We start from the raw sequence: 15501 nt of genomic DNA, 5'->3' as shown, positions 1-15501 counted from the left end.
TGTTTTTTTTAAATCGTAGTAAAATATACATATAAAATATACCATCTAAACTTTTTCATGTGTCTAGTTTTGTGGCATTAAGTACCTTGACATTGTTGTGCAACTATCACTACTATTCATCTTTAGAATTTTATCATTCTGGAGGTTCCTGGGTAGTTTAGTAGGTTAAGCATCCAACCTTGGCTCAGGTTGGTCTGGCCCTGTGCTGTCAGTGCAGAGTGTGCCTGGGATTCTTTTTCCCTTTCTCTCTGACCCTTCCCCACTCACTCATGCACGCCTGTTCTCCTTCTCTCAAAAAAAAAAAAATACACTTAAAAAAATTTTTTATCATCCCAAACTAAAACTCTGTACCCATTAAATAATAACTTCCTATCCCCCACCCAATCCTCAGCCCCTTGTAACGACTATTCTGACTTATGTGTCTATGATTTTGACAACTCTAGGTCTCTCACAATGAAATCATACAACATTTGTCATTTTGTGTCTGGCTTATTTCACTTGGCATAATGTCCTCAAGGTTCATACATGTTGCAGCATGTGTCAGGATTTCCTGCCTTTTTAAGGCTGAATAACATTCAATTGCATGCATTTACCACATTCTATTTATCCATTCATTTGTTGATGTACATTTGGTTTGTTTCCATCTTCTGGCTTTTGTGAATAATACTGCTGTGAACATTTGAGTACCTGCTTTCATTCTTTTGTGTGTATGCCCAGAAGTGGAATTGCTGAATCACATGGTAATTCGACACTTAACTTTCTGAGGAGCCACTATTATTGTTTACACAGCAGCTGCACCATTTTACATTCCCACCAACAAGGCAGAAGGGTTCCAATTTCTCCACATCTCTGCTAACCCTTGTTGTTTTCTTTTGATTTGGTTTGGTTTTGGTTTTGATAACAGACATACTAGTAGATATGAAGAAATAGTTTTATTACTGGAAAAAGCTCATTGAAGAAAGCAGCAGCAGTTAACAAAGTAGGTTTGCTATTTCCACCCTGGAATTAGGCATACTTATCTACCTAGTCACAGGCATGGAGGCAGCTTGGAATACTCAGGTCCTCTCTCTGTCAGAGCAGATAAGAATGTCGTCTTTGGATAGGAGGCAGATCAGGGGAAGGGGCCCTGAAGGGCCGAGCCCTTCGTGAGGGGACGAATGGGGAGGAGAGGACAGGACGCGAGCTCTCTGGAGAAGTTCTCAGCATGGAAATGTGTTAGGAGGGAGCAACTTTTTCATAACATTTATGAGAGTTTTGGGGCGCCTGGGTGGCTCAGTCGGTCAAGCCTCCAACTTCGGCTCAGGCCAGATCTCACGTTCGTGGGTTCAAGCCCCGCGTCAGGCTCTGTGCTGACAGCTAGTTCAGAGCCTGGAGCCTGCTTCCCGTTCTGTGTCTCCTTCTCTCTCTCTCTGCCCCTCCCCCTCTCATGCTCTGTCTCTCTCTGTATCAAAAATAAATAAAACATTAAAAAAATAGAAAAAAACATTTATGAGAATTTTGATATTAAAAATGATATTAAAATGCTTTAACTTATTTTTAAAAAATGCTTTAACTTAATATAGTCTAGTTAATTTGCTCTAGAAAGGCAATCTAATTTTACCCTGTTCTCCTACCCACCAAGCCCAGTTTTGAGTGTGTGTAAGTTAATTTGGGAAGTAAGGGCTTACGGGAAACATGGTTCTACATCTCAAAAGAGCAATGGTCATATAGATAAGACCCATTGGAAAGTTTTAAAAAATGTAATCCATATATCATAATAGATAGAAATAGCTCTATGCCCTGAACGATCGCACCTGTTCAAGATAATTGAATTTTAAAAATGTTTTACTTATAAAAATAATAGGGTATTAAAATTGGAAAACATGAAAGAGTAAAGGGAGCAAAGTGAAACCATCCATAACTCTTCCATCCAGTGATAACCGTAGTTACTATTTTGTGTAGTTTTGTTCTGTGCATATTTCTTACAGGCTATATAAAATTTGGTATTTTATAAATAAAAAAACTTAATGATCTTAAAGCACTTCCCCATGTTGTTAGAAAGTCATAAACATTTTACTTGATGAATACTATTCTGTGATATATTTATATTTTTTAAGTTTTTATTTAAATTCCAGTTAGTTAACATACAGGTAATCTTGATACTTCTTAATCATTCTCCTGATGTCATTCATTGAGCTTTTTTTCTTCCTTTTCTCTCCATTCATTTCTTCTTTTTCTTTTCTTTCTGTCTCTTTCCTTCTTTCATTATTTTTCATTCTTTAATTATTTTTAATTATTAGGAGTGCTGCAGTGGGCAGGATTGCATATTATCCTCGTCTGTATTTGTAATTATCTTAGAGTAGAAACTTGGAAGTAAAATTCTTGGGCTAAAGAGCGTTAACATTTAAAAAAATTTTAGGGATGCCTGAGTGGCTCAGTCAGTTAAGCATCTGACTTCGGCTCAGGTCATGATCTCACGGTTTGTGGGTTCAAGCCCCCGCATCACGCTCTGTGCTGGCAGCTAGCTCAGAGCCTGGAGCCTGCTTCAGATTCTGTGTCTCCCTCGCTCTCTGACCCTCCCCTGCTCATGCTGTCTCTCTCTCTTAAAAATAAATAAAACATTAAAAAAAATAATAAAAACATTAAAATTTTTTTTAATTCCAGTAAAACATACAGTGCTCTATTAGTTTCAGTTGTGCAATATAGTGATTCAACAATTCTGTACGTTACTCAGTGCAAAGAGCATTAACATTTTTAAGGTTCTTAGCAGGAAGAAAATATCTTTTACTTCATACTTTTGGGTATAGACGAAGACACGGTTGGAATTAGAATTTGTTTTATCTGAAATTGATGGAGTACAGGCTGTGTTGATTTTTTTTTTTTTTTTGACAGCTACTCAGAATTGCCTTGTGGTTTTATAGAAACATTCTGCTGCTATCTTCCCATTGTTTAGATCATTCTGCAGAGATTTCCTGAGCACCTGTTATATCCCAGGCTGGGAGCTAGGCGCTGCAGGGAGCACCAGGATGAGGAAGAGGCAGTCACTGTTCTGCAGAGTGTCTTTTTACAGCAGAAGGAGTTACATGTGTTGCAGTCGTTCCCATCTGTTGTCAGCTGCTATTTCCTTAGCTAAGCAGGCCGCTCTCCCTTCTTTATGCTATTTATATTATCAAGGGAAGGAACCAAACTAAGCTAATTTTAGAGGACAGTTTTTGCTTAGTAGAAAGTATGAATTTTGATCTGTGGCTTGACTAGCATCTGCTTTACACTGACTGCAGCTTGCATAAATTTCTGCCTGCAGTTAAATGTGGTAAGGTGTTCAAGACTAATTCCTCTACCGTAGCTGGGCTGTGGAGTCTGCCTCTCTCTCATTTCCCTCTCTCTCTCTTCTGAGTCTTGAGCCTTTCTTTCTAGTTCTTTCTCTTTGGGTACTTAGAACTACCCTGTCGTAAGCCCACATCCATTTAACCAGTTCTCTTTCTCCCAGTGTCTCTTGGTTACCACCAGCAGGCTCAGCTTTCATGTTTCATTGATTTGTTATCTCTTGGTTGTTAAACTTAATAAAAACTTTTCAGTCTTCATCTTAATTCATCTTCCAGTAGCACTGAACAGGCTTGACCACAAGCTCACTTAAAATACCCCTAGTTTTCTTTCTACTACTCAGCTGCTACTTGTCTCCTATCTGCCCCCCCCTTGCCTTTTTTTTAAAAATTTTAAACATTTATTCATTTTTGAGAGAGAGAGAGAGAGAGAGAGAGAGAGTGTGTGTGTGTGTGTGTGTGTGTGTGTATGTGTGTGTGAGTGGGGGAGGGGCAGAGAGAGGGGGAGACACAGAATCCCAAGCAGGCTCCAGGCTGTGAGCTGTCTACACAGACCCAGATGCGAGGATTGAACCCCCCCCAGCAGTGAGCCGAAGTCGGACGCTTAACTGACTGAGCCACCTGGGTGCCCCTCCTCATGCCTTTAAAACTTTTCCTGAGGGTTCTGTCTTAGACTCTGTTCCAACTCTTGTCATTTTATAATCCTTCCTAGGTGATTTTATTCGTTCTCATGGCTTCAAATACCAGTTACATAATTATATGCTGGTTACTACCAAATCTCTATGTCCAACCCAAATCATGCTACCTTATTGGATAGCTCCCTATGTATGGTCTACAGATCCCTGAAATCCAACATGTTAAATTGGGACAAACCCAAAACTTCATCTGTAGTCCCCATCTTAGTGAAAGTATTAGTATTTGCCCTCTTGTTCCGCTGGAACCCTGGGTGTTGGCCGGTCCCTTCTCTCTCACCCTTACTGTCACTCCCTGTATCTTTCTCAGTTCACATCTGATCAGTCAGGTCCAGTCATTTCATCCTCAGTCACCACTGAATCCTGTGTCTTTAATGAAATACCCTTTTCATTTGTATGACAACTAAAAACACAGTCCCAGTGTATCTCTCCTCTAGTAGGAGCCTTTGTCATTGTCTTTTTCTTTAATGAGATATATTTCTCTTATGTTAGATTGTGGTTTGGGGATGGGGAGAAATCACCTTTTTATTTTCCCATCCTTTTCGGGGGGTTTTCAGGGTGCTTTGCATTTAGGAGGTAATGAGTAATTGTGCTGAACTGAAATGAAAGGATTTGAAGCTGTTGAGAAAGTAGCCTAATTTTAAAAGCTTCTACATATCTTCCTTAAGTTTGATCAAGAAGGGCTCAGAAGTAAGTGTGTTATAGTAATAGAGACTTAGGAATTAAAATAATCATTATTAAGATATTCTGGAGATGAGCCTCACATTAAATATAATAATGCCACTTGGCATAGTTCACTTAATCAGTTATTTAAAAAAAATTTTTTTTAATGCTTTATGTATTTTTGATACAGAAGAGACAGAGCATGAGAGGGGGAGGGTCAGAGAGAGAGGGAGACACGGAATCTGAAACAGGCTCCAGACTCTGAGCTAGCTGTCAGCACAGAGCCTGACGCGGGGCTCGAACCCACGAACGTGAGATCATGACCTGAGCCGAAGTTGGAGGCTTAACTGACTGAGCCACCCAGGCGCCCCAATCAGTTATTTTTATAGACTATTAGCTTCTAGTACTAATCCCAATTGAATGCTAACAAGTGTAGAAGATTAGAATATACCCAATTTGTTGAGCAGTGGAGTTGCTGAAGGACTGAAAAAGAAATTAATTTTTTCACAGCTTATTTTTCAGTGTATTTGTCTTTTGGACCATCATCTCTACTTCACAGAACACAAAATAGTAGTATGAGATGATCAGTATGTGGTGTGTTCCCACTTGAACATCTAGATTTTATTAGTCAAAATCTCCTATAGAAATTGACACATTTTAAATGGGAGCAAAGCATAAAGGTTAGAGGTACTACCGAAGGAGTCAATTATAAGGAGGTAGAGAGGAGAAAGGAAGAGTAAACAAAAGGTATTCACCCATTATACTTTGGCTATTGTTGATAGCACTGCTATAAATATTGGGGTGCATGGGCCCCTTTGAAACAGCACACCTGTATCCCTTGGATAAATACCTAGTAGTGCAATTGCTGGGTCATAGGGTAGTTCTAGTTTTAATTTTTTGAGGAACCTCCATACCGTTTTCCAGAGTGACTGCACAGTTTGCATTCCCACCAGCAATGAAAAAGAGATCCTCTTTCTCTGCATCCTCGCCAACATCTGTTGTTGTCTGAGTTGTTAATTTTAGCCATTCTAACTCGTGTGAGGTGGTATCTCATTATGGTTTTGATTTGTATTTCCCTGATGCTGAGTGCTGTTGAGCGTTTTTTCATGTGTCAGTTGGCCATCTGGATGTTTATGTCTGTCAATGGATGAATGGATAAAGAAGATATGATACACACACACACACACACACACACACACACACACACACACTGGAATATTACTCGGCAATCAAAAAGAATGAAATCTTGCCATTTGCAACTACGTGGATAGAACTAGAGGGTATTATGCTAAGTGAAAGTAGTCAGAGAAAGACAAATATCTATGACTTCACTCATAGAAGGACTTTAAGATACAAAACAGATGAACATAAGGGAAGGGAAGCAAAAATAATATAAAAACAGGGAGGGAGACAAAAACATAAGAGACTTAAATCTGGCAAACAGAGGGTTACTAGAGGGGTTGTGGGAAGGGCTAAATGGCAAGGGACATTAAGGAATCCACTCCTGAAATCGTTGTTGCACTATATGCTAACTAACTTGGATGTAAATTTTAAAAATAAATTAAAAAAAAAGTATTCACCCATTATAAAGAGCTCTTTATAGTGGCCACCAGGTGGCACAGTTGTTCCATGTCTGCTGGTTGCACTGACCTGACCAGGGAGGGGGAGGTATGGGAGCATGACAGTGCCGACCAGCTATTCCAGAGAATAGGATGTTCTTACGTTGGTTCTTTGTAGCCTCAGATGTCTGCATCATGTAATAAACACAGGCCAGCAGTTTCTAATTAATTGCATATTTGAATTTCTAGTTCTTTTGAGGCTGGCTTGATGCTACTGTCAAATAAAGCATGTCAATATCGCCCTTGTAATTTTTATGAGAAAGTTAACTCTTTAGATAAAAGCTCAACAAAATGTTAACATTTAAAAATCGAACATAAAACATTGCTATAATACACAACATTACTTTTGTTTTATTTTGTGGATGAAGCTACTGGATTGTACCCTTAGAAATTCGTTAATAGCTATTAAATGAGTGATATAAGTAACTTAGATGTGACCAAAATGAGGAATACCTTTAGTAATGTGAGAAATTGGACAGAGGTAAAAGAGATGAGGCATTATTTTCAATTGCTTAGAAGTGAACATTTTTATTTGTTTTTCTCAGTTGTGGATATATACTGAGGTTTTAAGAAGGATTCTTTCCACAGTTCACATATATTTGGAGAATATAATAGTCCTAGAACCTGAGGAATTGAATTTTAATTGAGTTGTAATGTATTTATTATATGCCAGTAGTCCTGGTATAGTGATGAAGGTTTGGTGTAGAGAACCTAGATTAAGTGGGGAAATAAAAAATGGTGAATTGTGGACTGTTTTGGTAGTTTGAAGAAATATTTAATTTGGTTATATGGCACCTTAGGCTTTTTGTGGATTGATGCGGAGTATAAATAAATACATACATATATAAATACATAAATTCAGGTTATGAAGCTATAGGGTAGAATGAATAAAGAATAAGGTGTTTTAAAAATATTTTTTTTTTAATGTTTGTTTATTTTGAGAGACAGATCATGAGCAGGGGAGGGGAAGAGAGAGAGAGAGACACAGAATCCGAAGCAGGCTCCAGGCTCTACATTGTCAGCACAGAGACTGATGTGGGCCTCGAACTGTGAGATCATGACCTGAGCGGAAGTCAGATGCTTAACCTACTGAGCCACCCAGGTGCCCCTACGTTGTTTTTTTTTTTTTTAAATTAAGGTATAATTGACATATTAGTTTCAGATGGGCAACATAATTTGGTATTTGTATATATTGTGAAATGATGACCATAAGAAGTCTAGTAAAAATCTATCACTACACATATTTTGTATTTTTTAAAGAAAGAGCACACGTGGGGAGAGGGGCAGGGGGAGAGAGATGCTCAGTGTGGAGCCTGATGCGGGGCTTGATCCCACAACCCTGGTATCATGACCTGAGCTGAAATCAAGTCAGATTCTCAGCCTACTAAGCCACTCAAATGCCACTATCAACACACATATACTTATTTTTTCTCGTGATGAGAACTTTTAAGATCTACTTTCTTAACAACTTTCAAATATGCAATACAGTATTTTTAATGATATACACTGTGCTGGACATTACATCCCAGGACTTATTTATTTTATAATTGGAAGTTTGTATCTTTTAACCACTTTCATCCATTTTACTCAACCCCACCCCATCAGTCTGTTCTTTGTATCTGTGAGTTCGTTTCTAAAGATTAATTTTTGGGATATCTGGTTGGCTCAGTCACGGAGCATGCAACTCTTGATCTCAGGTTTATGAGTTCAAGCCTCATGTTTTGTGTAGAGATTACTTAAAAATAAATTCTTCTACACTTTTTATTTTTAATTTAATTTTTTAATTTTGTAAATTTTATTCATTTTTTTATTTAAAAGATTTTTGTAATGTTTACTTTTGAGAGAGAGAGACAGAGTGTGAGCATTTCAAACATTTTCATTTATTATTGAGAGAGCATGAGCATGGGAGGGGCAGAGAGAGAGGAAGACACAGAATCTGAAGCAGGCTCCAGGCTCTGAGCTGTCAGCACAGAGCCCGATGCCGGGCTTGAACCCCTGAACAGAGAGATCACGACCTGAACTGAAGTCGGACTCTTAACCTGAGCCACCTAGGCACCCCTATTTAAAATTTTTTATATACTTTATTTTATTTTTTTACATTTTATTTATTTTTGAGAGACTGAGAGAGAGAGCATGATCAGGGGAGGGGCAGAGAGAGAAAGAGACACAGACCCTGAAGCAGGCTCCAGGCTCAGAGCGAGCAGTAGCACAGAGCCTGACGCGGGGCTCAAACCCACCAACCGAGAAATCATGACCTGAGCCGAAGTTGGATGCTCAACTGACTGAGCCACCAAGGCGCCCCTAAAAATATTTTTTTAATGTTTACTTATGTTTAAGAGAGACAGAGCATGAGCGGGGGAGGGGCAGAGAGAGAGAGGAAGACGCAAAATCCAAAGCAGGCTCCAGGCTGTCCGCACAGAGCCCCATGCAGGGCTCAAACTCACAGACAGGAGATCATGATCTGAGCTGAAGTGGGACACTTAACCGGCTGAGCCACCAAGGCGCCCTGATTTTGAGAGTCCACATATAAGTGAAGGAATAAATTTTGAGGGCAAGAACAGTTGAGGGAAGCTGAGCTGTGTGTTAAATACCTAAAACAGAGGAAGACGGTTTTGGGAAGTTATTTTTGGGCAGAATCTAGGGGCACTGGGATTCCTGTGACCCCAAAGAACTGTTTAAGCCTGAAGCTTGGGAAAGATGTGGGAGCCACACAAGAAAAAGATCTTCCTGCTTTTTTAAGTACCAGTGAAGCGGAAAGGAATAGCTTTAATGTGACCTGGGGCTGCAACTAGAGGAACTCTAGCAAAAACCCAAGGGGCTGGGTTTCCAGAAAAGAATCCTTTCTTCTAGATGCAGGCTTTAGAAAGTGTTTAAATGAGAATTCAACTGGGGCTGTCAATTTGAACATGACACAATATGTAACAGAACTTTGGGTTAGCATTTTAGAAGTTGACAACCTTTGTCTTCTTGAGATTAGCGTGACCTTATGAAACCCAAAGGACTGGAGAGTTTCACTTAATTTTAATCAGCAGTGTTGCTTGCTAGCCTTAGAATGAAAGAAACCTATATAACAAAATAACATATCCTCAGTCATGGAATCACATCTTTATTTTCAGATTTGATCTTTATTTTGAAGCACTTTGAAGAAGTGAGACTAGAAAGACACTGAACATTGAGTTTACTCCTGAGGCATTCCCCTACTCACTCCCCAGGAATAGCTGTGGAATCTTATAATCAGTTTGGTCCTTTTGTTTTCCTTTATCGTTAGCCCTTTTTATTTGTCATTGAGATCAATCTAAATCTGTTTTTAACTTTATTGGCTGTGTCAGCTTTCCCTTGCCTTTGCATTTTAATATCCATGTGTTCAATGTTGCCAGTTGCCTCACGCTGTCAGTTTTCTTTATGCTGGTTAGCTGAAATTTTGCCAAGTATGCTCTGTGATTTAGGGATAGTAAAGAAAATAAGTGAGGAATATCCATTGCATTTTATAGCATAAAGTTAAAACTTTAGAGTGGGTGAGTTTAAAAGGAATTCTAATGTAAAATATAAAATAAAAAATGAAGCCCATGTATCAACAAGATCCGTTCGTATAGGTCTAACTTTAATATCTTTTCCTATGTATGAGAAACTTTAAAATATTGGAAAAGAAATATCAATGAGATCTTGGATTTTCTATGCACTATAGGCAGAACATACATGTATTAAGTGAAAAAAAGGGGGAGGAAGAAACTCAATTGTAATAAGGCTAATGAGACAGTTCCAAATAAAAGCTTTCCAGTGGCAAAACTGATAGTGCTTTGCCTCATACCTGAGGTGGCTCAGGAATGAGGAGTCACTCTCACCAAAAACAGGACCTTTGTTTTGGAGACCCCAAGGAGTCAGAGACAGAACAGAGTGGCCTCTTAGGTTTCTCATTAGAGTGAGGAGGCACTGTTCAATTTAGAGACCTTTTTTGGCTTATTCTAAAATCATAAAACTGTATTTTATTTCTTTAGTATTGAATTGTTATATAGAATATTTATATTTATAGTATATTTATTTTATATTTATGTAATTTTGTGTTTATATAATTTTACATTTGAAATATTATCTATAATAACTTATGGGGGATTATGCTTGTTTTGAAGAAATCTGGTAAAATAAAGGTCTACGGATATGAAATTTGGGAGATTAAATACTTCTGTTTGTTAACCTATAAATTTTACTTCTTATTTTAAGTAGGCTCCATGTCCAACATGAGGCTTGAATTCATGACCCTGAGATCAATAGTTGCATGCTGTACTGACTGAGCCAGCCAGGCACCCCTATAAATTTCTCTTCTGAAGAAAGTTTGAGACATTTGTAGAACACATATGTGTCTACAGCTATTTTTTAAACTGTTCAGTTTACTTCCTGATATTTCTTCTAATTTTCACTGACTGTGGTGCATTCTGATCTTTCTGAAACAGTGATCACATGGAAAATGTATATGGCTACTTAATGAAGTACACCAACCTTGTCACTGGGTGGCAGTACAGGTAAGTGATTATTCTGTGTTCTATCCATCTCCTAAGAGACCAGAAGCGGGGCTGATAATGTTATATTCTGATACTACTTCAGTACAAACACAGATCGAAACCTTCTAGAGAAGGATTTACAGTTATCTAAAAGTCCAGTGAATTCTCCTTTTTAGAGGGTGAGAAGAATTGACTTCTCTCCAGATGGCAGGCTCCAAATGTCTCAGAAGTTAATATATTTTTTTTATTGAAGAATAATTGACATACAGTATTTTATTAGTTTCAGCTGTACTAAAACATAGTGACTTGATATTTATATGTATTACAAAATGGTCACATTGGTAAGTCTGGTTACCTTCTGTCACCATACCAAGTTGTTACAGTATTAGACTGCATTTTCCTGATGAAGAGTGATATTGAGCATCTTTTCATATGCCTGTTGGCCATCTGTATGTCTTTTTTGGAGAAATTTCTATTCAGGTCCTCTGCCCATATTTTAACTGGGTTGTTTGTTTTTTTGATACTGAATTCTATGAATTTTTTTTTAATTTTTTTAAATGTTTTTTATTTATTTTTGAGAGACAGAGACAGTACAAGCAGGGGAGGGGCAGAGAGAGAGAGGGAGGCACAAAATCCGAAGCAGGCTCCAGGCTGTGAGCTGTCAGCACAGAGCCTGAAGCGGGGCTTGAACTCACGAACCGTGAAGTCATGACCTGAGCTGAAGCCAGATGCTCAACCGACTGAGCCACCCAGGCGCCCTTGAATTTAATGAATTCTCTATATATTTTGGGTATTACCCTTATTGGATATATCATTTGTAAGTATCTTCTGCCATTCAGTAGTTTGCCTTTTCATTTTGTTGATTTTATTCGCTTTGCTGAAGATTTTTAGTTTAGGGACGGCTGGGTGGCTCAGTTAGTTGGTTGTCCAACTTCGGCTCAGGTCATGATTTCACTGCTTGTGAGTTTGAGCCCCATATTGGGCTCTGTGCTGACAGCTCAGAGCCTGGAGCTTGCCTCAAATTCTGTCTCCGTCTCTCTATGCCCCTCCCCCACTCACACTATCTCTCTCTCTCTCTCTTTCTCAAAAATAAACATTAAAAAAATTTTTTTTAAGATTTTTAGTTTGATGTAATCCTGGTTGTTTATTTTTGCTTTTGTTGTCAGGAGACAGATCCAAAATAATATTGCTAAGACCAGTGTCAAGGGCTTACTGTCTATGTTTTCTTCTAGAAGTGTTATAGTTGCAATTCTTATAGTTAAGTCTTTAATCCATGTTGAGTTTGTTTGTTTTTTTAAGTTTCTTTATTTATTTTGAGAGAGGGAACCCCAAGCAGACTGTGCTTTTGGCAGGAGTCTGACATGAGGCTTGAACCCACAAACCGTGACATGACCTGAGCTGAAATCAAGAGTAGGCCACTCAACCAACTGAGCTTCCCAGGTGCCATGAGTTTATTTTATATGTGGTATTAGAAAGTGGTCTCGTTTCATTCTTTTGCGTGTAGTCCAGTTCCCCAACACTTTATTGAAGAGACAAAAGTTACTATTATACTAGGATTATAATTACTTGTTCACCTGCCTTGGGCTTTTTATTTATTTGTTCACATTTATTTATTTTTGAGAAACAGAGGTAGAGCACAAGTGGAGGAGGGGCAGAAAGAGGGGGAGACACAGAATTCGGAGCAGGCTCCCGGCTCTGAGCTGTCGCCACAGAGCCCGACAAGGGGCTCAAACCCATAAACCATGAGATCATGACCTGAGTGGAAGTCGGATCTTTAACTGACTGAGCCAGCCAGATGCCCCTGCCTTGGGCTTTTTAAAATACTTGTAGTGGTTAGGCTTTTGGAAGTTTTGGAGGCAGCAAACAAATTTGTGTTTAGGTGGCTGTTTTGTGCAGGATCCCCAAACTTCTCTGGGACTTGGGGAGTTTAAATAGCCAGCCCAAGGTCATGCAGATAGTCAGTGAGGAGCAAAACCAGCTATCTTACATACTTTGTAGAATTGGTAGTTGTGAAACAGGGGGATTAAACTTTTATTATTATTTTTTTATTGTGGGAAAGTACACACAAAATAAAATTTATCATTTTAACCTTATATAAATGTTCAGTTCAGTGGCATTAAATGCATTCATTGTTATGCATCACTATCTGTAGAAATTTTTGCATCTCCTCAATCTGAAACTGTACCCATTAGACAATAATTCTCCATTTGTCTCTCCCTCAAGCTCTGGGCAACTACTATTCTAATTTCTGTCTCTGTGCTTTGACTACGTACCTCATATAAAAATCACACAAAAGAACAAATATTGTGCCTGGCTTATTTCACTGAGCATAATGTCTTCAAATTTTATCCATGTTGTAGCATGTATTCGAATTTCTTTCCTTTTTAAATCGGAATAATATTGTATTGAATGTACACACCACACTTTATATTCATCTGTCAGTGGACATGTGGTTGCTTGTACCTTTTAGCTATTGTGAATAATGCTGCTATGAATATCTGTTCAAGTCTCAGCTTTCATGTCTTTTGTGTATATATCCAGAAGTGGAATTACTGGATCATATAGTAATTCTATATTTAATTTTTTTGTGGAATTTCCATAGCTGTCACACCATTTTACATTCCTACCAGCTGTGCACAGTGTTCTAATTTCTCTACTTCCTCACCAACACTTGGTTATTTTCTTTTCATTTTTTCTTGATAATGCCCATCGTAATAGGTGTGAAGTGGTATCTCACTGTGGTTTTTAAACTTTTTAAAAACTGTAATAGTGGAATTTGAATCCAAATAGTTCTGACTCCAAAGTCGATGTTTTTACATTATTATCATGCTGCTTCTAATTTACATGTCATTTTGAGGCTTCTGCTTTTGGCCATGATATCATGTATAACAGGAGCTAAATATATTTTTTTAATTTTTTAATGTTTATTTATTTTTGAGAGAGAGAGAGTGTGAGTGCAAGGGGCAGAGAGAAAGGGAGTCACAGAATCTGAAGCAGGCTCCAGGCTCTGAGCTGTCAGCGCCCAGTCCTATGTGGGGCTTGAACTCACAAACCATGAGATCATGACCTGAGCCAAAGTTGGACGTTCAACTGACTGAGCCACCCAGGTGCCCCAATAGGAGCTAAATTTACTTTCCTATCTTCAAAAACTTGAAAATGGAATATAAATTATGGAAGAATGATTTTCAGACATTTTAAAGAATAGAAGCACTGATGGTAATGTGGTAATTTACAGAGATGGCAGTTTGGGTTATGTTTATTTGTAAGTGACATTAGGTAATCCAAAAAAGAGTTATATGCAGGAAGCTGGGATCATATGACAGGCCAAGCTGAGTATGAAAACTTAGAAGGGAATTATCCCTACTGAAGTGGGAAGGGCACTTCTCCAAAGTTCCCATCTTTTATTAAGAAAAAGAAGCAATGTAAAGATAATTTTTTCATGTTACATTTTTTACTTCAGGTTTTTTGAAATTGTTTGAAGGCTTATACACTCAAATGACATACAGATTATTAATTTTTAAAATTGTTATGTCACTTCGCTTTTAGCACTGTTCTTTGTCCTCTTTCTTAAAAGGTAGATAGGTTAACTTTCTTCCCCAACATCCCACAACTGTCATTCTTGTTTTTATTTATTTTTATTTTTTTAAATATGGGGCATCTGGGTGGCTCAGTCATTTGGGCATCTGACTTCGGCTCAGGTCATGATCTCACGGTTTGTGAGTTTGAGCCCCATGTTGGGCTCTGTGCTGTCAGCTCAGAACCTGGAGCCTCCTTTAGATTCTGTGTCTCCCTCTCTCTCTGCCCCTCCCCTGCTCATGCTCTATCTCTCAATAATAAATAAAAATGTTTTAAAAATTTAAATATATATATTTATTATTGAGAGAGAGAGAGAGAGAGACAGAGAGACAGAGCATAAGCAGGGGAGGATCAGAGAGAGAGACACACACAGAATGTGAAGCAGGCTCCAGGCTCTGAGCTAGCTGTCAGCACAGAGCCCGACGCAGGACTCAAACTCACAAACTGCAAGATCATGACCTGAGCCGAAGTTGGATGCTTAACCAACTGAGCCACACAGGCATCCCATCAACAACTCATTCTTGTAATATTGAATAATACTGAGAAACTCTCAGACGTGGAACAGAGTAAAAAAAGCTCCAAAACATACACAAGTATATCAAAGTTAGTATATTTTCAATATGGCATTTCAGGTCAGTGGCAACTTGAGACCGTGAGAAGAAGTGACAGGTGTTGATTATGCATGAGGGAGCCCATCAAAAAGATCCATTGGCCACTGGATGCACATGGTTGCCTTTCCTTACAAAAATCTTCTCTAAAGTTTATTTTTGTCATCATAAGATAGACTTCCAAGTGAAGATATTTTTAAATTAAAGTTGAATTTTGATGATAATCCATTTTAAGTTGTCAGTTATTTCAAAGACAAGTCATTTCCCCAAATTGACACTTTTTATTGCCAAAACACCCCCAGTTATTTGCCAATTTTAACAGTATTTTATTTTAACAACTTAGCCAAGTTCTCTGCATGTCAGGGTTCATGCTGAATCTTGTTTCCCTGTTACATTTAATCTTTCTTTCTACATTTTCTTTATTGATTTAGTTTATTGTTAGTCCAACTTGCTCAAAATGCCTCCATCAAGAGTCTGTTACCTTCTGGGCAAAATGGCTTTGTTAAATTTCTTCATTATGTAGATTGTCTATCTCCAGACTACACATC

The 15501-nt window shown here is 38.3% G+C and overlaps 1 protein-coding gene across 2 annotated transcripts in view; it reads left to right on the top strand.

Annotated features, from left to right (window-relative positions):
* OSBPL11 (oxysterol binding protein like 11) overlaps positions 1-15501 on the top strand; it is an 84064-nt gene that overhangs the window by 13293 nt on the left and 55270 nt on the right. For both annotated transcript variants that reach the window (XM_029939473.1, XM_029939472.1), the window contains exon 2: positions 10722-10790. In XM_029939473.1, coding sequence (XP_029795333.1) covers positions 10722-10790 — 69 coding nt within the window. The remainder of the gene's footprint in view (positions 1-10721; positions 10791-15501) is intronic.

The sequence above is a fragment of the Suricata suricatta genome, chromosome 5 (genome assembly GCF_006229205.1).
Source record: "Suricata suricatta isolate VVHF042 chromosome 5, meerkat_22Aug2017_6uvM2_HiC, whole genome shotgun sequence".
Classification (NCBI taxonomy): Eukaryota; Metazoa; Chordata; class Mammalia; order Carnivora; family Herpestidae; genus Suricata; species Suricata suricatta.
The sequence above is the reverse complement of the archived record's forward strand: the minus strand, read 5'-3'. Positions and strand labels throughout refer to the sequence as shown.